This window comes from Sceloporus undulatus, chromosome 7 (genome assembly GCF_019175285.1).
Source record: "Sceloporus undulatus isolate JIND9_A2432 ecotype Alabama chromosome 7, SceUnd_v1.1, whole genome shotgun sequence".
Lineage (NCBI taxonomy): Eukaryota > Metazoa > Chordata > Lepidosauria > Squamata > Phrynosomatidae > Sceloporus > Sceloporus undulatus.
The window spans coordinates 31,196,867-31,223,058 of record NC_056528.1 but is presented as its reverse complement, the minus strand read 5'-3'; the positions used below and the strand labels follow the sequence as shown (position 1 = coordinate 31,223,058).

The 26,192-nt window shown below is 48.6% G+C and overlaps 1 protein-coding gene across 1 annotated transcript; it reads right to left on the bottom strand.

The window, feature by feature from the left end:
* Nucleotides 1-2,297: 2,297 nt before the first annotated feature.
* FOXO4 (forkhead box O4) lies at nucleotides 2,298-25,340 on the bottom strand. Its single transcript, XM_042478451.1, has 3 exons — nucleotides 24,652-25,340; nucleotides 8,768-10,029; nucleotides 2,298-5,594 (listed from the first exon to the last, which is right to left on the bottom strand). The coding sequence occupies exons 1-2, from the start codon at nucleotides 25,120-25,122 to the stop codon at nucleotides 8,785-8,787; spliced, it is 1,716 nt and encodes a 571-aa protein (XP_042334385.1). The 5' UTR covers nucleotides 25,123-25,340; the 3' UTR covers nucleotides 2,298-5,594; nucleotides 8,768-8,784.
* Between the last annotated feature and the right edge of the window lie 852 nt (nucleotides 25,341-26,192).

Here is a 26,192-nt window from a genome sequence, read left to right as displayed (position 1 = left end):
CAAGTCACACACTCGCAGCCGCAAAGGATGACCATGGCAAGCCTCCTCTGAAGAAACGTGCCAAGAAAACCCCATGATATGTTTGTCTTAGGGCCATCATAATTCACAAATGACTTGAAAGAACACAACAAGGAGAACCTATTGTGAGGTTCTCTTGGCAAGTTTCTTCAGAGGCGGGTTGCCATTGCCATCCACTTGAGGCTGAAAGAGTGTGGAGATGCTGAGGGCCAAATACTCTCCTGCACGGTCCTCCTTTCCCAGGTTAAGCCATTCCACAGAACCATTTGCCCCGCTGCTTCTACTAAGGTAAAGTGAGGACTGCAAGTACAGAAAAACCTCTCTGTGGAAGAGTTGAACCGGTCCAAGTTCCCAGACTGGGCTCAGTCCAGGATGAGCCTCATCTTCCCCATTTCCAGGCTTTGACAGCCAAGCAACAGACCCCTTATAGTCAGTTGCAACGCTTGGCTGGGAAGGCCAGAGGCCAGCCACCCACCTTGGCCGCCATGGAGCACAGGCGGCTGTCTTGGCAGAGGGAGGCAAGGGCTGCTCCTAAGCCTGCTTGTGGGAGGAAAAGAATGGAATGTGCTGGCCTACAAAGCGCAACCCTCTGTGCTGGAATGCGGCTGGCCAAGGAGTCAGTCATCCATCCGGAGCAGGCGGGGCTGCAGCCCTTCCATCCGTCTCAAGACTGGGCCAGAAAGAGGAAGCTCTCCGGTCCCCATCTCCTCCTCTTCTGCTTGCCAACAGAGACGCGGAGCATGATGCTCTGCCATCAGAACAGCCTGAGTCACACTAGTAGTGGAGGAAACCTGTGCCAAGCCTTTAAGACTTTGGCATTGTGGTTGTTGTGTGCCTTCATGTCCCTTCGGCAAACCTATTGCAGGGTTTTCTTGGAAAGTTTCTTCAGAGGGGGCTTGCCATTGCCATATCCTCCAAGGCTGAAACACTGGAACTTGACCAGTGGCTTTCTGTGGGTTTTCCGGGCCACATTCTGGAAGAATTTATTCCTGGCATTTTGCCTGCATCTGTGGCTGGCCTCTTCAAAGTGTAGTGGCATGGAAGTGCATGGGGTATATATATATCCAGTGGGTTTACGTGGCCGGATCCTGGTGTCCAGAGTCCTAGTCCAATGCTCAAACAACGACAGCTCCTAAACCTTTGAGACTTTGGTGGGGAGGGAGGCAAATTGTAGGCTTCCACAAGAATGTGCCTTTCTTCCCACATGCAAAACAGTTTGTTGGTGCCAACACTGATGTGAGATTGCCCATCAACTGTCATCCAATGTGTGTTAACGTATCGCCCTTGTATGCACAACAAGCAGCAGCTGTTTCCTCTTCTGGGGACACGTAACTGAACCGTCTGGTGCCATCCCCATCGGCTTTCTCCTTGCAGAGCCTCTTCTCATTCAGAAGCTGCCCTGCTTCACCACGGCTGGAGGCCTTGCAGGGCTGGTGTGGGTGGAAGGGACACCATTTCCCTTCAGCTGCAAGTGGTGGAGATGGGGAGAGGTTCATTGTGAAAAAGCCATACACTAGCAGAAGGGACCCTTGGTTGTCATGGGCTGACAGGCTGGCTCTCCCCACAGAGAGGCATTAAGGAAATTTGGTTTGCCACATCTGGAGATAAGAGTGCTGGACCAATCAGACATGGGTCTAGCACATCAAAACAGCTTGATTTCCTCACTCAGGTCCAAAAGACAGGGCAGAACCCATCCAGTTTGAGACCACTTTAACTGCCCTGGTTTAGTGCTATAAAACAATGGATGCAAACTACAGGAAAAGATATTTCATCTAGGCACTAGGAAGAACTTCCTGACAGTAAAAGTTGTTCAGTTGTGGAACACACTCCCTCTGAGTGTTTTGGAGTCACCTTCTTTGGAGGTCTTTAAAAAGCAGCTGAATGGCCATCTGATGCTTTGACTGTGAGTTCCTGCATGGCAGAATGGCGTTGGCCCTTGAGAGCTCTTCCTTCTGTGATTCTAATTCTGGGAACTGCAGTTTTGTGAGAAATTCAGCCTTCTCTGTCAGCTCTGGTGCCACAATAATTACAATTCTCAGGATTCGCCACCCCTGAGCCAGGGCAGTAAAAGCAGTCTCAATCTGGATGATTTCTGCAGTGTGTTCTGGACCTTAGTTGTGAAGACATAGACGGGAATCCAGCGTGGGTATGTGGACTTAAGTGTGCAGGAAACAGAGCTGAGTAATTTCACAACGTACGCTATGGTGTCACCTCCAGACTCTCGGATCCCCTTTGACTGGCAACAAGGAAGGGAAAGGAAGGACTCCTCCACAACACAGTTAGAAGATTACAGAGATTTTATTTGTCACATTTTGCTTTCCAGCACATTTCACACAGGCTCTTCTCTCTAGAGGGGAGGGGAGACACTAGGAAGGCCCAGAAAGAAGAGGCAGAGATGACAATGCTGTTACAAGAGACAGGACGGACGCACAGGACCAGGAAGGCTCAAATAAAATAGGGTTACACCTGTCCAAACCAGCTCTCCTCCATACCACTAATCTCACCAAGAAAGGGCCTAAGAGAACGCTGTGTCACTTCTACCACTTCAGGGCCCACCAGAACACTCTCCTGAACAGAAGTCAGCCATAGGTACTATAGCTAAAGGCTCTGGGGAACATACACAGACACCCAGTAGGCAATTCACTCCCTGTTGCTCCCCAAACCCACTGATTTGCTAGTAGACCCAGACCTTGGGCTGCCTGCATCCATTAATCCACCCTTAACATCCAACAAGACTGTCCCTCTCCTCTTGGCATTGAGGATACCCCCAAAGTGGATAGGGAAAGGGGGAAAAAATCAGGTAGGGCCTCTGGAGGCCTCTTCAAGATCACTTAAGATCAGCTGATACAGAATCCCATGACACCTTAAAGAAGAACAGGTTTCATGCAACATAAGCTTGCAGTGTCTGCCACCCTCTTCATCAGATGCATCTTAATATAGAAATCATAGAGCTGGAAGGGACCACAAGGGCCATTTTGTCCATCCTCCTGTCATACAGGAATACACAACAAAAGCACACACATGGGGTGGAGTGTGCAGAAGCTTATGCCAAATACAACTCATTCCTCTTTATGGTGCTGCAACACTCTTTGTTATTTTTGCTGCAACAGACTTAACGCAGCTACTCTCCTGGGAAACAATTGATGAAAGATCAGTTCATCCTTCATGGTCTACACAGGTCACTGAAGTGGCCCTACAAACAGCAGACAGTTCCTAAGGTCTGCCACTGTTCACTCTTTGAATGCGTGGCTACATGCTCAAGTTTTTGCAGAATGGGCTGCCAGAACCTCTTCCCCACCATGAAACAGCCTTCACATGGGCCCTACAAATTCAGACACATGTGCACTAGGGCCTTCTGCACCCAAGGCAGAAAGGAATGCAAGGTGGCTGTAGAGGCACATTTTAAGAAACTACTCAAGAAGAGGGGGCTAAAACTTCCCTGTTTCTCCCAGGCTAATGGGACACCAAGCACACCCAGGGCAGAATGGGGCATGCACAGTAGTACCATGGCATCTTGTGGAGGATTTTTAACAGTGGAAGGGGACCCTCCCAGGGACGTAGCTAGGATTTTAGGAAGGGGGGGGGGTCCAGACTAAGTGCCACCATTATAATGGGGCTTGAGTGCGGTGGTGCAGCAGCACACACCATTCATTTTTTTAATGGAAGGGGGGGGATCCGGACCCCCAGATCCCCCCCCCTTGGCTACATCCCTGACCCTCCTGTGTTCGCAATTCCTATGCTGAATATGCATCTGGACAGAAAGTGGCCTTCAAAACCTTCCTGGATGCCCAAGACACTTTTGTGAGAGTGATACAATGATCACCAACATACCCCTTAAGTGTTCTCTCTGGGCTTTTGGCCTTCTGGGCTCAGCAACAGGAGATGGCTTGAGGCACATCTGGTGACATCCCCCTTGCCACCATCACAAAAGCCGCTGCTGCAGTTGCTGAGCTGTGGTGAACCTGAGCCAGCCCTCCCTCCAAGGAGGTTCTGGACAAAGAGGTCAAGGGCTCAGAAGTGGCAGCTGTGACCCAGCTCCTCCCAGGCTTACAGGGTCCAACATCTCCTGCTGGCACTTCACGATTAGCTGCTGAAAGCCCAAGGCTGCTAGGAGGGCCCCCCTCGCCTCTCGCCCCACTTCTCCCCCATCCACCCACCCAAGTAGCTTTCCCCTAATCCCCTCCGCAGACCAAGTCCCACTTTCATGTGCTTTAGTGTTCTGTCTGGTATCAAAACAAACAAAAGTATAAAGCTGCAAGAAAACGAGCTGCACATTTAGCCAATAATTTCATAGGATCCTCTTGTTAAAATATAGAGAGTTGCTCTCCCCACCCTTCCCTCCCACCTGCCTCAGGTTTACAAAAGCTGCTAGTTAATCTGCTGCTAGCTTTACAGGTAATGATCTATAATGTACAACTCCCTCATCTGCCCCAGTTCCAAAGAACAAGGCTGGCTTGCTGCCCTTCTCCTCCCCCCGACCTCCACCCCCAACCCCTCCCCAAGCCAGCTCACGTGCCCAAGACGTTGCCAAGTTGTTGTTCTTCATGCAGCTTGCCGCCACCATTGCCAACGTTGTCCGAGGGAGGGAAAGGCACTCAGTATGGAGACACTTAACAATGGTTTCAAGGCTACCGCAGAAAGCCCTGTCCACTGTCTGGATTAGGGTTTGTTTATTTGTTTGTTTTAAAAAAGCTCCAAAATAGTTCATCTGTAGAAAATGCCCTTCTGGATTAGAAAAAAAAGAAAAGAAAAGAAATGAAGGAAAAAACATGAATACCACTCGGGGCTCTGCTTAAGGCCAGATCTGGGTTTTCCATTCCTCCGCACAACAGCCCAGGAACAAACCCAAAGAAGTTGTTTTGGTTTCTTAGCAACAGCTTTTCCTTCTTCTCCTTCTCTTAATAGCACCTGCTTTGGGGCAGTCACAGTTTCAGGGATGTCGTTGCACAGATGGGGCCTTTGCCAGGCCAGGTCTAGCCTGCCTCAGCTCCTCAGAGGGGCTGCTTGGCTGAACCAGGTGAGAATGAGCTGGAAGATGCCTCAGTCCTTCCATCCAGCCACCCATCTACATGGCCACCACACAGAGAGGAGTTGACTTTCTCTCTTTCTCTTTGCCTCTGTTTTCTCCCATCAAGAGGAGGAGTCAGGCCCAAGGCGCACAACAGAAGGGGCAGCCATGTCCTTTGCAGACCATCTTCCCTCCAAGGCTTAGGGGGCCAAGTAAAAGGAACAGCTGAGGCAGAAATCAGCTGGAGGGAGGAGGTGAAGAGGCTCTCCTTCAGACAGCCTCCTCCTACGACTCCTCACGGCTGGGTCCAAAACCCATAGAATTTGGAGAATGCTTTCACAGGGCAAGAGGAGTCTTTGGCCGTGAGTGGAGCATTCTTCAGGCTCCTCTGGCAGGGCAGACGGTCAACACCGGAAAAGACGTGGCACTTGACGGAATTGCTCTCCTCCTTCCACAGCTTGCCCCCCGGCTCCCAGCTGGCTTGCACAGCAGTAGGACAGACACTGGGTGCTCCTTGCATTACGGACACTCTTCTGGGGGGTGCGGAAGCTCCAGAACCAGAAGGGCACTGAGGGAAAGAGAAAGAAAAAGAGAACAAGAGAGTGGGTGCTTAGTCTGGGGGGTTACAGAAGTGCAAAGACAAGCTCAAGACACTGCTGGACTTGCACCACTTTCCAGATATTTAGTGCATACACACACACACCACCCTGAAGCAGTATCTCAGCCTCTAGAGGTATGATCCCCGGATCAGCATGGAGCCCCTTTGACCTTGTAGCCTGCAGCCACAAATAGAGCTTTAGGAGATTGGAGATTCCCACACCAAGCATATGTAGGTTAATCTGCACCCAGCAAAGGCACCCTATTAATCCACAACTGTCAGATCACTTCTAGTTCCAGAGCCTCAGGGATTGTATATTTCGTAATTACAGATCTAGGAAGGCCAGGCATCTCCACCTCTTTTGTTTTCACCCTCCAGCACACCCTGCCATAGCGAGATCCCCTGGCTTATTCCGTCCTTACTCAGGCTTCCTTTCTGCCTTCTGAATTCACTGAGCGGATCCCTTCCCTCCATGTTTTATATCCTAATTGTATCATTTTATTTATTTTTTTCTCTGAACAGGCTACTTTTAAATAAGAGTCAAAAAATAAATAAAGAGCAGCAGTATGCACCCCCCAAAGAATGCATATACATGTCAGCCTCAGACAAGGGGCCAAAGTCAGCGCACACTACTAGTTGCCTCAATTCTGTTCCAATGGGGGAAAGATTCATTACGTACCCACACTGCATTCTAGTCCTTTTTTAATAGATATGCCTCTATTTACAAAGAGGCAGTTACCCCCTCATCCGTGGCCAGGACTGCATCCAGAGGGTTAAGCAGGGAAGTTTGGGGAAAGACCCAAGCAAAATGGCACAGCAATGTCTGAATGACAGCTCATACATGGATTACAAAAGGTGAGCCTGTGTCTAGGCCACAAAACAAAAGCATAAGACATTTTTTGTGGACGTTTTGTTCCAGAACTGGGTGTACCGCTAGTCCTCCCCAAGAGTCTGTTTGGTGCTGAACAATGACACGCTTTACTGATATGAAGTAAGCATTTATTGATGGCAAATCATACAGCAGCTGATCTACAGCAGCAAAGTATTCCAGCCCTTTTGTGGATGGGGTCGGTGTCCCCTCACAGCCAATGGTAAAACTGGACCCCTAAACAACTAATTCTACCCAGACTAACCCTAGTTGGTAAACCAGTTCGCCAAGGCTGGCTATTTGGGGCCTAGGCTGGTGTATGAACCGGTGTGACCCATCACCTCCCTATAACTATGAGAACTGGGCAAGCAGACTGGTAAAAACAGAAAATTCACTTCCTCAATTTGTTCTCAGGCTTTATGTTTTTCCCCAACCTCAAACCTGATATGTCAATACAGAAAATAAAGTCACTAATACAAATTAACTCTTTCTTTAGTTCTAGACAGCTGTTTACATTTGTGCCAGCAAGGACTCCCAAACCCATCTTCCTTGTGGCAGAGGCCCAAATCACTTATGTGGGTTAATAACTTCATTTGGATCCCTTAATGATCTGATTTTGCTCTCCACTACTCCTCAAGGGAGGAAGGGAAGACCTCTCTAGAAAATGTCTTCCAAGTTGCCAAAGCATGCAGATACTATGCACAGCAAAGTCGTGAGCAAGGAAGAACAATAAGAGTAGCTGGCTCATTAGCCACATTTGATCCTCCACTGGGGAGATGCAACAGGATTTCTAGTGCTGTACAGAGAACATGAACCTTTTTGGAAACCCCTCTTACCAACTGTGCAGAGCTGAGCCTCGCTGGGGAAAAGACCGGTATCTGTTGACTTTGGCCTCAAGTTTCCCTAAGAGAGAGTTAGGGCCACACCTCTATTCTCTCCACAGAGAAGCCTACCTTCCTGTCACGTCTTGACACAAAGAACAACCATCTGCAATCCAAGTACTGTGAGAGGCCTGCTGGTATTAGGAGCACTGTGTTACAGCCGGAGAGCACAAAGGTACCTATGGCATCACCTGCTCTATGGAACATCTGGGTGTCAGCAGTGGCTGTTTTAAGTTGTTACACTGGTGACGTTAAAGTGTCGAACAAAACACAGTCCTATCTGAGGACATTTGCCTGAGAAGAGGAGGGCCAAAGGTGGCCTATGTTTGTTTTCCTCACTCCCACGATCAGGGCCATCCATTTATACAGAGCCAGCTGGCTGCTGTGTAATCTGACCGGCTTTCACTTTAACAAGTCAAGGCCAAACATTCCAGGTATTTGAGGAGGGAAAGGGCCAAACTATCCATGACACTAACACACTTGTTTGGAGGAGGAGGAGGGGATGATGTTGATGATGATGATTGCCAGCTGGCTCCCACCTCACCCTAAGCACCACTGGGTTTTCCATGCTTGAGTTTAGCCTTTTCCCTTGCTGCAACCCCAATGACTGTCCCTCTAAACCAGTGATCCACAAACTGTGCCCTTTAAGAGATTTTGGACTTCAGCTTCCAGAAGCCTCAGCCATGTTGGCCAATAGTCTGGGACTCTGGGAGCTGAAGTCCAAAATCCCTTAAAGAGTACAGTTTGGGGACCACTGCTCTAAACTCTCACAGGGTTATTTCCACAGGGAGTTAGACTCTCAAAGCCATCAATGGAAGCTTTCTTTCTAAGCTCCCCCTGAACCCACCCACCCCACCATCCTGTGGTCCTACTGCTCCTTTGGGGACATCCATGGTAGCTACTTGCATTTTCTTTAAAACGCCCTTAAAAAGTTTTATGCATTCAGTATCATGTCATGTTTGGCCCAAAGGAACAGAGGATCATAGTTATGCCAAGAATGGGTTGCAGAACTATTTTATTATGTTCTTTGCAGCCTCCCAGGCCAGTGGTCAGTATGCCAAGAAGAGAAGTCTGTTATCCAGGGAATCAGCACCATCTCTTTCTTAAGATAGCTTCATAAGGAAAAGCTTCTGCAGAACAGATTCATTCACTGAATTTCACTGAAGCTGAACTATACTCTCTGTCTTATGCAAGGTTGGCAAACCAACTGTCTCTTGGAAATGTGAAGTAACTGCAGAATGCATCACATTGCTCTGTTCTCTCTGAATGAATGGCTGTCTGAAATACAAACTAGATTCAAAAGAGAGACAAGCTGGCCCTGGGACCAAGCTGAGAGGCAGACGAAATTGGCTCTAGCTACCATACAGCATCTCTGTTGGCTGCCATTCACCTACCTTTGTCAGTCATGAAGTTAACTGGGTACCCAAGTATGGCTGGAGGACTGTGATGTACTGGGGTAGCTGGGAGCAGATGGAATGGGTTCAAAATTGAAGTCCAGTCCTTCTCCATCCATGAGGTCGGTGTTGATGATGTAATCCACGTCACATTCAAGGTTCTCCATATACATGTCAACGTCCAAGTCATTGGGCAGCCTGTCCTGGTTCCCTCCGAAGGGGGCAAAAGTGGCAGAGGACAGAGATGGCTGGGTGCCTAGTTGGGCCACCTGAGCAGGCTGCCCCGAGCTCATTGCCTTCAGAGTTGACAAGCTGGCCGCATTCTGAGGAGAGGTCGCCATGGTAAAGGTAGAGGGCAAAGCAGTAGCACTTGATGACTCCAACTGCTGCTGCTGCTCCAAAGACTTTCTGAGTGGGTTCACCAGGCTCATCTTGGTTTTGGAGGACTGCTCCCCCAGGAGCAGAAATGTTTGGCTGTTCAGCCTGCCTCCGCTCTGCGGAAGGATGGGATCCACCTGTGTCATCATCACATCACTGGGCGGTGGTGAGTTGGACGCCAGGAGGGCTTCCAGGGTCTGTGGGCCAGAGAAGTGGCCAGCAGAGCTGTGGAGAGAGATATCAACGGGGTTGAAGAGGGAGCTGCTGAACGATGAGGCCTGAGCGGCCGAGGTCTGGGCTCGCAAGGGAAAGCTGGGGTTCCTTTGGGACAGGCCACTCGAAGCTGTCTGCTGAGCTGGCAACAGGGATGAGCTGGGTGACATCAGGTTCAGGCCGTCAATGAGTTCCAGTTCCTCTGTCACTGTCGGGGGGACATTGTTGGAGGCACTGGAATAGACCAAGGAGGGGAGGAGCTCCTCATCCGCCAGGTCATCCTGCTCAGTCAGGATTGGAGAAAGCCGCACGCTGATGTTGCTGGCGTTGGAACTGGTCCGAGGCCGGATGCTGGTCCATACGTCAGATTCTTCATTGCTCCGGGAAGAAGGACTGCCGGGCCACTTGGGGGGGTACTGGGAGCCTGGGCTGTCGGCAGTAGGCTCCGGGGCCACCTGCATGGCCGCTGCTGCCGCCGCCTTCTTCTTAGAGGCTTTCCCTCGGACTTTGGCCAACTTGCTGCTGTTGTCCATGGAGGCTGCTCTCCGCCGTGGAGCCTTCCCACTCTTGCCGCCTTCTGGATTGAGCATCCACCAAGAGCTCTTCCCAGTCGCTTCGTTGTGCACTTTCATGAACTTGCTATGCAGGGAGAGGTTGTGCCGAATAGAGTTCTGGGAGAAAGAAAAGAAAGGGTGAAGTTTAGTATCATCCCTGGATGCCAATGAGATCATTCTGCACTGTGGAGGAATGGTGGGGTGGTCACAGGGATAGGCTCTAGCAGAAAAACCCCAGTGATGGCAACAAGCTTGCGCAAAGAGAACAAGCTAGGACAGACCATTTAGCACTGCTATCTCAGACATCCATGCCAACAGAAAGGCAATCTGGTTGTCCAATATAAAGCACCATTGATTAAGAAAGCTGGTGAGATGCTTTAGACTTCTATTTCAGCTAAAGGTTGGTAATATATGGCTCATAGGACACATGTTGCTCCCCCAATCCCATTTTTCCAACTCAAAGCTCCACTCACCTATCCCTCCTCCCCAAAAAACCAGGGTATTTTGACCTCAAATCAAAACACAAGGATTTTGTTTCACCTAACCCCAAAGCCAAAAACTAGCTTAATCTCAAACCAAAAGTAACACTGCATTAGTTCAGGGGGGGGGGCCACTGGTACCAGGCGAGGGGGGGGGTATCTTGGGGGGGGGGGAAATAGCCCCAGTCTGGCCAGCTGCCACCTGGTTTTTGTAGTTCAAGGTGCTTGAACTGCTTCTGACCTGATGCTTCATTCAAGGGCAAAGGAATGAGGAAAGCACAGCCAAGAAGCAGGGATTCCTATGCCTCAAATGAGCTAGCAGTCAAGATACGTAGTTACTCTCCTTCATGCTCCTCTTTATCCTTTACTCCTTCTCCCTTTCCAGATGTCTTCCTCTACCTCCATTGAACACTGGAGGCTCCAAAAGCCTTTCTGTGCTCAGCTTGATAGCATTAACTTCTAGCTATCCAGGGTACTGAGTATCAGTTCCTAACACCTCGCCATGCCTCTGCTTCTCATTTGTTTTGTGGTGACTTACTACCTTCATCTTGCTTTGGGCTGGTCATCCAGCAGGGCGATATGCTCTGATTCTCAACAATGCAGTAGTCAACATCAAACCATGTTCAAAGTAGTGATCAATAATGGGGGCTGCAGGGACACCAATTTCAAGTCTAGCTTGATGGACAAATCCCCCAGCTTACTTTTCTAGTCAAGTCAAAGGGGAACGGAAGACAACCAGGATATATCAGCACACTTTAGACCTTTGCTTGGTCAGAGGCTTAAAGGTCTCTCTCTCCCTTCAAGCATGAGTGGTCCTGCTTGAACCCAGGAATGCTAAACTGGCTTCCAAACTGGGCTGCACTCTATACGGCCAGAGGGTTGACAATGATTTCAGGCAGCATTGTCAATTGACCACTGAGCCCAATGAGGGCTGCATAACCAGATGTTTATGGATTATACCCCACAAAGCTGCTTTGGAACAACCATGCCAGCCTGGAATCCTTTGGCTTCCACAGACCTCCTCTGCAATTACTTCAAAAGGGAAAAAGGAACAAGCCCTATCCCATCCGTGGCTGCTCTCGACTCAGAATGGGATACTTATTTTCCCTCCCAGAGGTTTGTACGCTTTGAGCTGCTGTGCAATCCCGCCCTGCAGGGAGTCAGCCAACCAACTGGCCAGCGATAGACAACCCTCCCCCCCCCCCCATACACTCCCTAAAGGAATGACTGCTGTCTAATTGCATAACCACAAGACTTCAGAGTTACTTGAAACCAAGGAGTTCGGAACAGCATGTAACTTCCTAGGAATAGTAGTAAGGTTTTGTTTCTGGGTAACAAGTCCGGTCAGCCAGAACCACAGTGTGCTAAGCTTTGCGTCAAGAGATGTTCTTGGCCCGACAGCAGAACCGTTCTGGAATCGCAGGGTGAAACCATCAGGGCTTGGCTTCACGAGTGAAAAATCTTGAGGCGTACTCAAGTCTTTGGGATTTTAATACAGGCAGGAATGGCAGTACAGGGCAAGGGAAGGAGGAAAGCAATGAGTGCAGTGCTCTGGGAACCCATCATGGCTCACAGGAATGGAGAAGGCTGCCTTATACCTGATGGCATCATTGCACACAAAAGGTCCCAGGTCCCTTCCACACTGATGGCCCAAGTGTCGATCTCTGGCATTTCCAGGTGCATCAAGGTACAAATCCTGTCTGAAATCTTGGACAGCTGCAGTTGCTGCCAACCAGAGCCAACAGTCCTGGGTAAGATGGACCAAGGGTCTGCTTTTGTAGAAGGCAGGTTCTTTCATTCTATGCAGGACTGCTGAGACATCTAGCTTAGTGACTCTTAAGGGTCCCTTTCCTAGCCTTACTTAAAGATGCCAGGTTTGAACTTAGGACCTTTATTTTAAAAACAAAAACAAAAAGTATGTGCTCTACCACTGAACGACACTGTCCCTCCATACAAGAGAGAGACCCAGGCTTCCCAATGACTGAGTCACATTAATCCTGACAAGAACATTCAAGTGTCATATCAAAACAGAACACGTGTCACATTTTCCTAAAAATGTTGAGTCCAAGAGCTGCTCAGGCTCCAACACAAATGCTGCCGACCACAGGCAAAACAAAGGACGGGGAATGCGTGGCCCTCAAGATGAGTGGGAGCGCCACTATGCCTCACTATTGTTGAGTGTGGCTAGGGCTCATGAGAGTAGCAGTCCAACCAGATTTGGAGAGCTCCATGTTTCCAACTGCTACAGAGGAGCAAGCAGTCTTGGAAAAATATAAAATGAACTTGGCGACAGGAGAAACAGGCCAAAAGCTTTGAGCCACACGGCTACCCTCAACCCCGCTTTTAACTAAGCAATATTTAACGTAAATTGAAGGTTTAGAGGCTCACAATTATTGAGCACGTTGCCAAATACCTCCTCGCCCTCGGGAATCCCTTGTGTCAAAGTGCTCCCAACAGAACTTTCAGGGACAGGCAAGCCAAGGGAGAGAACATCTTTTAAAATGACTCATTCTCCGTCTCACACACACAAGGGTTTTTTCTTGCTAGGGATGCTAGTGAGAATCACTTCTCATTGCTCACCTACATCTATACTCCAGTCCCTCTGCCAGACCCCCAAAAGCACAGTTGGGCTAAGCTGTCTACATTTTCCACTTGTAATTTTCTGTCTCCCTTTCTTTTTTCAAAAAAAGATAGCTTAGTGCAAAGACTTAATTTCTAGCTACCTAAAGGCAGCCCAAATGTCTGAAAAGCACAGGGGCTCATGTTTCAATGAGGCCTCCCGGGGAAGAGGACTGTGTCACAGGGCAGCTACCTCAAATGCCTCTCTGGACACTGTTTGCCATTTGAGCATGGTGACCATGTGCCTCACGAAGCCACTTGCAGAGAAACTGATTCCTGTCTTATCACTTGCCGCCATGAGTGAGAGAGAGAGAGAGAGAGTCTGAATGTACAGAGCTCAAGCCATTGGGGGTTTTATTGGGTTCTTATCAGTGATTTCTGTTTGCTTTGGTGTGGCTACGGCTGTAGATCCCATTTTATACAAACCAAATTTACTCATCAGAGTGCCGTCAATAGAAAGGGCTGAGTTCAATTAGCATTTCTACTAGCGTGGAATCCACTACATCAATGGATTTCCGTATGTTTTGACTCACCATATGGCAACTGATCCTTGAATTGGGACAATCAAATGGATCTAGGGGAAAATGTACTCTCCAGAATGGTGTCGTGTTTGAAAGTCGGAGACTTAATGACTGGATGCTTTGGCAGCTAAATTTAGCCGGTTTGAAGCAACGGGCGCATTAACTGTAGCAACACAAAAGAAAACGCAAGCCCCTGTGCAGAATGTAAGAACTGTCCTGTGAGATCAGATGAATATATGATAAGATCTTAATGCCATGTTCTAAAATAAATATGTCAGTGTGAATGAATGATGAAGAAACAGAATACCCAACCAACCACAAAGACACTTCTATGGTTGGCATGTGCATACATGAAAGAGTGCAGCCCTGTTAGGTACTGAACTGAGTTTGGAAAACATATTTTTCCTGTTTGTTAAGTGTGTGCATTTCGGAATATGCTTAACAGACAATTTGGTTTCCCTGTTGCAGGTAAGGGGGAGCTTATCAGGTTTTTAAGGAACCTCATCAGAAGTATAGTGCTATAAGAGTGTAGTGTGGATAGGTCCCTAAGTGCCACTGTATAATAACAAAGCTTCTGCTTCATTATTGACACATACAAACACATTTTGTACTTGTGTGTCTTCCACCTCTTCTTCTTGAATATACACTGTCCCGGAAGCCTGCTGGTATCCATCACAAGTAAATGTTGTTTTGATAGTACCAGCTGACTGACTGCCTCTCCCAGAGAAGTTCTTAAAATGTCAGTGCGGTGGTACCCCTTTGGTCTCCAAGGGTTTGGCAGCAGGCTAGAGGCAAGCTGTCCTCACCAGGACAGACAGGAAACGATGGTTTTTATTAAAGTTTGACGTGCCAGATGCTCAGACTTTCCTAGCAGGAATGAAAGACGCCTCCCGTATTGAATTGCAAGCTTCTGCCTGTTGCAGGCCAAGGAAGACGCTCAGCCTCTCCAGACAGAGCTGGATGAGAGTCAAGAGCAGAAAGGCCCCAGCCCCTGCTTGCTAATATAATGCCAGCGTAGAAAGGAATGGAAAGCAAAGTAGGAGAGCTGGGGGACGATGAGAGTTGCAGTCTAACAGATCTGGAAGGCACCAGGCTGGGAAGCTTTATGACACAGGGCAAGAATGGAGCAGCAAGGGTAACAGGTGACCACAAACAGGTTGAAATGTGAAGACCCAAATAGGTATCTGGGGAGAAAAAAAGATGCCTTCCCCTACTGCAAACGACCCCCCCCCCCACCCTGCCATTTTCCAGTGGTGGTTCATACAGTTTGTTTTTCCCCCCAAATGCATTTGTTTTCTCTCTTAAAACCGCCATGATTTGACCACTTTCATAATTTTTACACTTCTGAGTGTAGTAATGTACTTTGACTTTCCTATGGTAAGAAAAGAAAAACGAGAGAAGGGAAGATGGAGATAATGAGAGCGTAAATACTCTAAAGGCACCAAATCCCATCTGATCTTGGAAGCAAAGCAGGGTCAGTCCTGGTTAGTAATTGGATGGCAGTCCACCAAAGAACATCTGGTGCCATGGGCTATATTTTAGAGCAAGGAACTGGCAAAACTACCTCTGGGAATCCCTTGCCTAAGAAAAGCCTAGGAGAAATTCATGAGGTTGCCAATTGGCGACTGGAAGACTCTTATTATTATCATTATGATCATCATCCCACCCTTTCCCAAAACTGGAACTCAGAGTGCCTTACAAGATTAAAAACAATACAATTATAAACACAGAATAGTGTTACAATAAAACAGAATTAAATGATTACACTTTTAAAGCACATTGCATATAAAAGAATATAGTTGAAAAGATTAAAGTGTTTTAAAATATAAACACACATAAGATGGAGATAAGCAAGGACTTCAGAGGAGTTTGAAAGGGGGAAACTGAAAATAAGTGGCATGACAGAGAAGTCCTTGACAGAGGAATGCCTATCGATTTTCTCTTCTTTCTATGCAAGCCTGCACCTGACATTCTGGGCTAGCCAAACGATTGCTAATGTTACAGGGTCTTCCTCTTCCAAACTGCACCTCACGGCAAGATTTTGACTACATGACTACCAAGATTTGCAATGAAGAAGGTCAACTAGTGCTTCTGTTGAGCACATTTCTAGTAGCTCTCTCACCTAATCCTGAAAGAATGGTTAACAAAAGAGTTAAACACACAGACTTTCTTAGTAGTTGAAGATGATGTAGAAATATGGCAGTTTTCAAATGTGATCTAGTCTTAGAGTACTAGGCAAAAGGGGGCTAGAGAAACTAAAATTTGCCAGCTGCTGGCTGGAAGATATTGCAAAGCGTTCCCATTTTAAGGTCCTGCCTTGACCTCTGCACAGGATCCCTCTTCAGGCAAAACAGCTCCTTTCAGGAACTGGCAGCAACTACCAGGAATGCCTTCCGGATAATTCAACATGGGTTACAAAGAGCGGGTAGCATCTGAGATGGGAGTGGGAAAGTGCCCTCTGGGACTCTGAACCCAAATGCCGCTGGGGTGGGGCATGTTTGTCCTGTTCTCCTTCAGTTAAGCACACCCTGTTTTTAATCGACAGCGTTCGCTCAGGAACAGGGAAGGTTAGCAACACCTCTCAGGGAAGACGTTCTCTAGGAAGAATACTCAGAGGTGTTAGTGGGACTAGTTGTGCAACTGCGCTCTCGTCTCTCTTTTTGCAACCTTTGCTGCCAGGTTTCCTCCACCTTCTTTTGCCACAGGTCAGCTCAGAGGTGCTGCCCAGCTTCCCTTCCTATTTCCTTGATTTTCAAAAGTACAAACATCTGTAAAAGCTTTGTTGTGCGTCCTCTCAGATCTTCTGCGCCGCCTGCACCTCACGCCAAGCTGGAACATGCTCTGGGTGAGATTCCTGTAAACTGGGAAGCGTGCAACTTGGATGTCAACAACAAACCTCTGCAGCACTATTAAAGAGTCGGCAACCACAATCCAATGAGGTAATTCAAAAGGATCCCACTCCTTCTGCCAGCACCTGCACTCCTTTCTCTTGCAGTCTCCCCTGAACACCCTAAAACCCTGCTCTGGAGGACCCTTCAGAGACGGCTGCAGCAGAAGAGGGAAAGAAAGTAACTCCCAGCTCAGGACGCTACTCCATCTTTACCTGAAGTAAAACCCAAAAATCAGAAATCATCTCATTCAAGCTTTCCCAAGATCTTTTATATTTTTCATAAACTATGGTACAGCTGCCACTATGAAACTGTTCTTTATTGCACTGCGTTGGTTTTTGCAAACTTTATTTTCCAAATATCTTGAAATCCTTATGTTTTCCAGAGAGAATATAAGTCTCTACATTCAAGACTTGACCAAATTATATCAACATTTTATACAGAAAAGCCTCCCCTGGCTCATTATAGAGGATTCCATTTATATATTAACGTTTGCATGAACCTTAGGCATTAGGAGCAAAACTAAATACAGGTTGTTAAAACCTGAGTTGTTTTTTCAGAAGTCTCATTACTTGTATTTATTCAGTTTCTGTGCCCAGTACCAGTGCTGCTTCACAGCTGTTTACAAGACACTACACTTCCTCCTGCATCTCCATATTCAATGCATCCACATATTTAAGCACTAGACTGGTAGCCATGGGCAACCAGGTACCCTGTGAAGGTAAGTGGAACAATGGTGGAAGAACATCCTCCACACTTGGCATTAGGTGGCACCTCTGTCCCTTCCCTCCCAGCCTCTAACAGCCTAGTAAAATTATTATTAGTAGTAGTAGTATTACTATTATTATCATCATCTCGATTTCAGCCTTCCAGGTGACTGGAGTTTTGGATCATGAATGATTCAGATTTCACAAAAGAATCTAGGATCCCATCACGTTGCACACTCAAAGAAGTGCCACTTTCTGACAAGTGAAAAATGTAGGGGAACGGGAAGCCTTTTAACTCCCCCACCCCAAACCTGTAGGAGGGAGGCCTGAAAAGATCAGGAACCTAAAAGCTCCATATCAAACTAATTCCTCACCGCCAAAAGACATGTTTCAGCTGCGTCCCAGGCAAGACCTCTTTTTTAATTGCCTAACCATACAAGGACGTGCCGCGGAATAAGATAGCCAAAAGCATTCAGAAACTGTTCAGAAAGTGCCTACACAATTCTCATTAATTCAGACACTCAGTAATTCAATGTCTCCCCTTAAGTGTTAAAAAAGGCATGGCTAAAGACACAAGACTTGGCCTTGGGCAGTGGTTTCATGAAGGCTCTTGCATGAAGCTTGTCAGACATCTCTCTATTTATATCCTCCTCCCCCCCCTAAACAAATCCTGCACCCCAGAATAACCAGTGTGGTAATAAGAGCCCTATATGAGCATTATCCACAGTCTGAAAGCTCTTTAAAAAGGGGGGGGGGGGAATCAAAATATCCCCTTAAACCCTTGAGATAGGGCAACAAAGAGGGACAAATAGCCATGCTGGGAGGCAGAACTGTGCTAGATTTTGCAGACACTTCCAGTAATTGCCAAAGATGGGAAAAGCAGCTCTGGGATTAAAAGCAATCCCACAATCTTGAGGCTTTTTTTTAACCACTTTAAGCACAAGCTCTTAAAAGGTGGATAATTCTTGCACGTGGTGCTATTCTGGGACTTGGGAGAGACACAGAGGAGGGGCACGGCTCTCTCATCCGAAGCCACGAAAGAGCCAACTCCCTTCGCCGACTGCCATTTCACATTTATAGAACAAAACGAGGCTCATATCGGAAAGAAAGAGTCTTCTTTTTGAATGCCTTTTCAGCCTTCCTCTGTGGAAGCAGGGCAGCCGTGTCCTCTCTGTCTCTCTCTCTTTCTGCCTAGAGCTCCCTTTCTGAAGGAAGGGTTGTGTGAGCCAGGAATGCGTGCTATGAAGGAGTTATTTATACTAAGCATCAGCGCAGCTGGGTGACAAAGAACTGAAGCCCAGTATTGAAAACTTTTCAAGGGACACTGGGTCTTGCACAGCAGCCCAGCCGAGGGAGAGTCCTAGCTCAGGCTCCTGCCTTTCCAAGAAATGGCTGAACATTGACAAAGGGGGCAGGGAGTAGCCTTTCTTGGAAGTGCTGAAACAAAGTGAACCGAAGGGTCAAGCTCAAGGGGAGGGGCGGCGAAGGAGAGCGGCCGGCTGGGGAAAAAATCTTCATTATCTCTCCCTTGCCCCAATTCCAGCTTTCAGGTACGATCCGAGACATGGGAAGGCCCAGAGAAACTGGCAGGAGAATTCGGACATGACCCAGGTCATTCAAAGGAAATCTGTGGGACAGAACTACATGAAGCAGAACAACGGGTCCAGTTCCCTATCGCCAGTACCAGCAACCTCAACGCTCCTCTCATTAAAGTTGCATTTTCAGAAACCATCTGCAAGAGAGGGAAACTGTCCAAACACTTTGAGGGATATTTCAAGCCCCAGGGGGAAACTGTTTACTTGTCCCTCTGTTCCTGACTTCTGGCAAGAGCCGGCATTGCAAACAGCTGCAGATGGGACGATCCTCCTGCAAACTGGGTCGCCACCCTTGGCATTTAGTTGCAGCGTGGGTATATCTGGGGCACACGGCAGAGGAATCGGGGCAGTGAGGTGACAGGGAAAAGGAGGTTGAACCCATCCCGGCTTTCTGTACACAAACCCTGCAGAAGTCAACAGTGCCAGCAGCGCGTACGAAGGAAAACTTGAGTCAAACCTGCCAGCCTTGAAATGCGGGGCACGTACCTGTGTAAGAGTTAGGACCGAGGAACTCCGACATCCGTTTCCACAAACAAGGTCCAAAGCCAAGCTGCCTTCTCATTACTGGTCTGCACAGGAGGAGCAGAACTAGGGACTGTAGTCCTCTACATGGTTTTGAACTCTACTCCCTATCAGCCCCAGCCAAGAGCAAACAGTAGCTCATCACCATCTGAGGAACCAAAGATTCCCTCTTCCGCAGCAAGGCAATTTGGAGAAGGCTCACTGGGTATTCCTTCTCTGCCCCCAGACCCTGGCCATCTACTGCCTACATATCAGGCCGATACTCACTTTCTTAACCGCAAACTTCACCTCTTGCCATAAATCTCAGCTGCTCCGTCTGGCAGTATAAGGAACTTTAAGAAATTCTTTGAAGAGGTGATATGAGAGTCCTATTTAAGTATTTGAAAGGGTGTCATATTAAGAATGGAGCAAGCTTGTTTTCTGCTGCTCCAGAGAATAGGACCCAGAACAATGGATGCAAGCTACAAGAAAAAAGATTCTACCAAAATGACGAAGGATCTGGAAACTATGAAGTCCTATGAGGAGAGACTTAGGGAGCTGGGTAGGTTGAGCCTGGGGAAGAGAAGGTTAAGAGGTGATATGATAGCCCTGTATTAGAGAAATGCCATGTTGAGGAAGGAGCAAGCTTGTTTTCTGCCGCTCCACAGAATAGGACCCAGAACAATGGATGCAAGCTACAGGAAAAGAGATTCTACCTCAACATCGGGCAGGACTTCCTGACAGTAAAAGAGCTGTTCAACAGTGAAAGATGCTGCCCTGGAGTGTGATGGAGTCTCCTTTTCTGGGGGTCTTTAAACAAAGGCTGGATGGTCATCTGTCAGGATGCTTGGATTGTGAGTTCCTGCATGGCAGAAGAGGGTTGGACTAGATGGCCCTTGGTGTCTCTTCCAACTCTAGGATTCATTGAAATGCCCACCTAGTCTGAGCCCCCATTGAGACATTGCCAACTACTCACCCCAACCTACCCATCATCCTAAGGCATGCCCTTCAAGCCACAGGAATCCAAACTCCCGAAGCCTTCCCTCATAATCATCCATAGTTGAATGTTTGAATGTGTCTTTGTTTGCTGCTGAAAGCTGTAAGCCATCACAATTCAATATAATTCAAGTACAAACAAATAAAATACAATAAGAAGTTTAAAACAGAATACATGTAACAAGCTAGCTGAATGTGAAAAGCTTGTGTTCTCAAACTAGCACCCGGCACTTACTCAAATTCCCTTTTTCCTTCCCAAAACAGTTTTCCAGCATTCAATATTTCAGGATGTGAGCCTTGGGTCAAGCTAAGTTCCAGCCCCAATTTGATGGTCATACCAACCGTAACAGCGGTCAGTCTGGAAGCGAAAGATTTCCTGGCACACCCTGTGACCCTGGGGCTTGGGCAGCCGACATCCTGAAATGGTTAAAGAGCTCAGCACTTACTCAGTGCTAAATACATTTATTCTCCCTCCTCTGCACACGTACGCTCATTTGAATAACATTAATTTTTATTTAACATAAACATTATAAATACATCATGAATAAATAGATGTGTGCAACATGTTCCAAGCTTATGGCCCGGCAGCAAAAATTAGCTCTGTGGCTGCACCCTGATAATTCAGGATGCAATACACAGTGTTCAATACATGTGTATTGTGTAATACACAGTTCCACCCCAAAATGCCAAAGCACCCGGCCTCCTGATGCTGCCGTCATTTTATTCTTTACTTACAGAACACCTTTTAACCTTTTTCACCAAAACCGACTAGCACCCACCACTCCGTCTCATGAAAAGGGGTCAGTCGCCTGTTGAATTTCATAGTCTCGAAAGACTTTGGGAGCAGTAACAGAACACTTTCATTACAAAGGACTCAATTCTTTTTTTAAAAAAGAGCAGAGTCAGCTTTGGTTTTTCATTAAACTTTTCCATAGGGTTGGTTGCGTGTGTGCGCGCACACATGTGTGTTTTAATGGGCTGGGTTAAGGCTCTGCTGAGGCTCTTGTGCCACTAGGAAATGCCTTTTGTGCACTGATTTTTTTTTTAAAAAAAACCCTCTGATAGAGCAAGTAAGAATAAATGCAGAGAGTTAGGAGGAGGAAGAAAAGATGAGAGGCTGCTGCTACCACACTGCAAAATTCAAGCAGTTTGACACCACTTTAACTGCCATGGCCCCATCCTATGGAATCTGTAGATTGCTTTGGCACCATAACTACACACAAAAGTACCAATCTCAGAGTTCCATAGCACTGCGCCATATCAAAGTGGTATCAAACTGCGCTAATTCTGTAGTATAGATGCAGCTAAAGATGCTGTCCGAATCTCAACTCTGCCACTCCCAGGATGAAACATGTCCTCTTACAAGCTAATTCCACCTGCAATATTGACAGAGATCAGAGCATGGAAAGGCTACTTTTGGGGGCTGCAACTGCCACAACCCTCCAGGAAAGGATAGCCAGTACTGAGTCCTGGTTTGCCCTAGGTCCCAGGCCCAGTCTGGTGGCAGCAGGAAGGATTATGGGAATTGCAGTTCAAAGAAAAAGAACTCTGAAGGGAATAACATTCACTGACTACCACAAAGGGCTGTTGAAAATGACTCCTGAAAAAGGAAATGTGAAGCACTCTGAAGATGCCAATCAGTGGCACACATATCATTACCAAATACAAATACTCATTTGGGATTTTTTATAATTAAGCACCTATTTATCTCTCCTCCTCCCCTCCAAAGAAAAACTCCATAGAGGTAACAAGAGACACTGTCCTACTTTGCAGAGCTGTTGTAATGACAATTCCTGCAAGGGAGCGCATGAGGCTTTCTGAAGATGCCAACATGGGATGGAGTTTGGAAGTACGTATTACATTTTGGGTGGGACTAAACCTCCCAGAATTGCCCAGCTGGCATGGCCATGAAGACTGGGAAGACAGGGAGAGCCTGTTCGCTGCAGTCCAAAGGACGTTTGCTTTCCCAGCGCCGCCGTCTTAGCAGTATTTACGCTTTCTGCTTCTCCGCAGCTGAGCACCAGCTGTTGTCCCCAGTCCCAGGAGTCCCTCTTCCGACAGCCATTTTTAGCCAAATGCTACTGGATTTTGCCCAAGGATCAAACTGTCAATCTGGCAAAGGAAACCATCAAGTGGCGCAAACAGGTTGAGGCAAGGCCAAATTAAAGTGGTTGGGCCCTGGAGCAGTTCCCCAAAACAGAACACACACACCTTTTTTGTGTGAGCAACCTGGGTGTGTGATTGCACACAGGCAATGCCAGCATGCCACCAGCCCCTTCACCTGCCCCGCTGCTGAAAAACAAGGCCAGGGTGGGCTGCTAGCATTCCTAACCCTTGGAGAAGGCTGAGGTTTCTAAAAGTGAACTGTACCCCCAAGGAACATCTAATCCAAATCTTTGTAAATCTCCTTCCCAGGATCATTTCTTTCCTGACAGCATCCCTGCATTTGGCGTGGAAGCGTACATCATAAGATGCCCTATCCCCACAAACCTCTGGAGGTCTCCCAGAACCTCTGCTGCCATTGCACCCCTTATAATCCAGCCCTGACCCATATGTTTCCATTGACAATCTAACCCTGGACTCAGGGAGGCTTTGCTGCCAGTGCACCACGGACAATCCAAGTCCTGAGGCCCTTCATAACCCAGATTCTGAACTCCTGGAGCCTTTGCTCCTATTAGACCAACTGATTAATCCATCCCTTGACCCTTGGAAACATTTGCTCCCATTGCACTTAATCCAGCCCTGGGCTCCTCAAGCCTTTGCTCCCATTGTACCACTGACAATCCAAGCCCTGGCACACTTCATAATCCAGCTCCAACCTCCAGGAGCCTTTGCTCCCATTGCACAAATACAATCCCAAACTATGGGAACATTTTCTACCATGCAACTCCCGAATGCTTTAAACTTTTGCTCCCGCTGCACTCTTGAGAGTCCAACCCTCAACTTCCAGAGCATTTCCTCGCATGACATCCCTGATAAATCCAGCCTTGGGTTCCTGTTGTAACCTGACAATCCAGCCCTGGCCCATATGTTCCTCTTGCACCCTTGATAATCCAGCTCCCAATTTCCAATGTGTTTCCTCCCATGTGTCACCCCCCAATTAATCCAGATCAGAACCTCTGAAACCTCTGGCTCCCATTTCAGCCTGAGATTCTAGCCCTGGCCCATATGTTCCCCTTGCACCCTCCACAACCCAGTCCTATATTTCCAGAGCATTTCCTCCCCTATGACCCTGTGATTAATCCAGAACTCAACCCTTGAAGCTTGAGAGCCAACCCTCAATTCCCACAACTTTTCCCCACATGACACCGATTAATCCGGATCTGAACCGCTGAAGCCTTTGGCTCCTGTTGCAGCCTGAGAATCCAGCACTGGCCCATATGTTCCGGTTGTACTCTCTATAATCCAGCCCTAAACCTCAAGAGCAGTTCCTCCCATTACACCCCAATTAATCCATCCCTGAACCCTTGGAGGCTTTTGCTCCCATTGCGCTGAATCCAACCCTGGAGCCTTTGCTCCCATTGCGCCATTGACAATCCAAGCCCTGGCACCCTTCATAACCCAGATTCTGAATTCATGATGCCTTTGCTACCATCAGACCTCTGATTAATCCAGTGGCCCCCAAACTGTGCCCTTTTTTGGACTTCATCTCCCAGAAGCATTAGCCAAGTTGCTCAATAGCCTGGGATTCTGGGAGATCATGTCCAAAATCCCTTAAAGAGCACCGTTTGGGGACCACTGACACACACACACATATATATATAGTATTATAGTACCCCAAGCTGCGCCCTTTTGGACTTCATCTCCCAGAAGCCTCAGCCATGTCGGTCAGTAGTCTGGGATTCTGGGAGATGAAGTCCAAAATCCCTGTACATAATATAATAGCACCCCAAACTATAGTACTATATAGTACTATACACTGATATATATCAGTGGTCCCCAATCTGTACCCTTTAAGAGAATTTTGGACTCCATCTCCCAGAATCCCAAACCATTGGCCAGCATATCTGAGGCTTCTGGGAGATAGAGTCCAAACTCCTTTAATGAGCACAATTTGGGGTACTAGAATACACACTCTCTCTCTCTCTCTATATATATATATATATCTCAGTGGTCCTCCAACTCTGCCCTTTAAGGGATTTGGGACTTCAGCTCCCAGAATCCCAGACTACTGGCCAACATGGCTGAGGCTTCTGGGAGATGGAGTCCAAAATCTCTTAAAGGGCAGTATGGGGACCACTGAGAGATAGACATATAGTACTATGTTATCCTAAAGGGTGCCCTTCAGGAGATTTTGGACTCCATCTCCCAGAATCCTGATCCGTGCAAGCCAACAGCTTGGGCTTCTGGGAGCTGTGGTCCAAAGTCCCTGGCAGGGGCAGAGCTGGGGTGCCCCTGGCCGGCTGGCCCTTCCTCCTCCTCCTGGGGCTGACCTTCCATCCGGCGGAGCTGTTGCTGTCGCCTTTGTCTCGGAAGTAAGGCACGGAGCGGACCATCCACTCGTAGATCTGGGCCAGGGTGAGGCGCTTGTCGGGGGCGCTCTCGATGGCTTGGCTGATCAGGTCCGCGTACGACTGGCTCCCCCACGCGTTACGACGGGCCCCGCCACCGCCGCCGCCGCTACTAGTCCCACTCTTCCTCGGCCCTCCTGCTCCTGCCCCGGACTGGGCCGCCACGCCACCTCCAGGCTCCCCGGGGCTGCCTAGGCCGCTCCCGGCCCCAACGCCGCCGCCGCCTCCGCCGCCCTCGGCCTCCCCTGGCGTCTGCGGCGGCGGCTGCGGAGGAACCTCGGGCCTCGGCAAGGGCCAAGTGCAGGAGCGCGGGCGGCTCTGAGGAGGGAACTCCGGGTCCAAAGACGGCGAAGGCGGAGGAGAAGCCTCGCTCCCGGCCGGCTCCGCCATCATGGCGCCGCTCTTCCCTCCTTCCTTCCTTCCTTCCTTCCCCTCAGGCGCCTCTCCGCCTCCGCCGCCACATCACCGCCTCGCTTCCCTCACAGGTTTCTAGGCCTCACTCGAGGCCGCGGCTCCAAGGCCTACTCCTTTCTCCACAGCGGCTCCGCCAGCCAACTAAGCCGCCTCCACAGCGGGGCTCTGTTTACTATACGCTTGGGAGGGATCTGGGAAGGGGAAAGCATCTGCGCCTGCGCGGCCCAAAGCATCCTGGGAAGCGTAGTCATTGCACAAGCTGGGGAAAGGGCTGTGCGCATGCGCGGTGGTGATGAGGCATCTAGGAGGCGTGGTCTTTCTTTGGACGCTTCGAGGGGAAGGGAGGGGTGTGCGCACGCGCAGTCATGAGACGCCTAGGAGGCGTGGTCTTTGGACGCTTCGAGGGGAAAAAGGGAAAGGATGTGCGCATGCGCAGTCATGGGCCATCTAGGAGGCGTGGTCTTTCTCGGCCTAGTTAGAAACTAAAGGGAGGGTCTGCGCTTGCGCGGCCCTGTTGGACCTTGGGAGGTAGACTTTCTAAACTCCGAGATGACGGAAGGGGGAAAGGTAACCCCCGCAAGATCTCGCGAGATCTACTCCCCCATCTTCGCGGCATTATATAAGCAGCCGACCAATCGGCTTCGTCCAAAACAAGCCCGCCGCGCTGTGCTAGGAGGCGCTAGGCCACGCCCTCTGGCTGTTCTGCTCAGCAGCCGCTGCGCCCCCCGCGCGCCTTGGGGGCTCTTCCGTCTGGCGCCCATCCGCCCTCCGCAGAGGCAGTTGCTGCTTTTATTATGTAACGATCATAATGATATCTGAGCCTCAGCCATTGCCCTTCCCTGGAGGCTGAGAGAGCGTGACTTGCCTAAATTCACCCAGTGGGTCCCAGAGCCAAGGAGGGGACTGATTCCTGGCCTCTTGAGCCCAGCTCTCAAAGAAGAGCCACTAAAACCAACGACAGTTCTTGCCCAGAGATAACCATATTTGCCCATAGAGAACCATTGGAGAATACTTGTCCACAGAGAAACATAGGGCAGCACTTGCCCTGG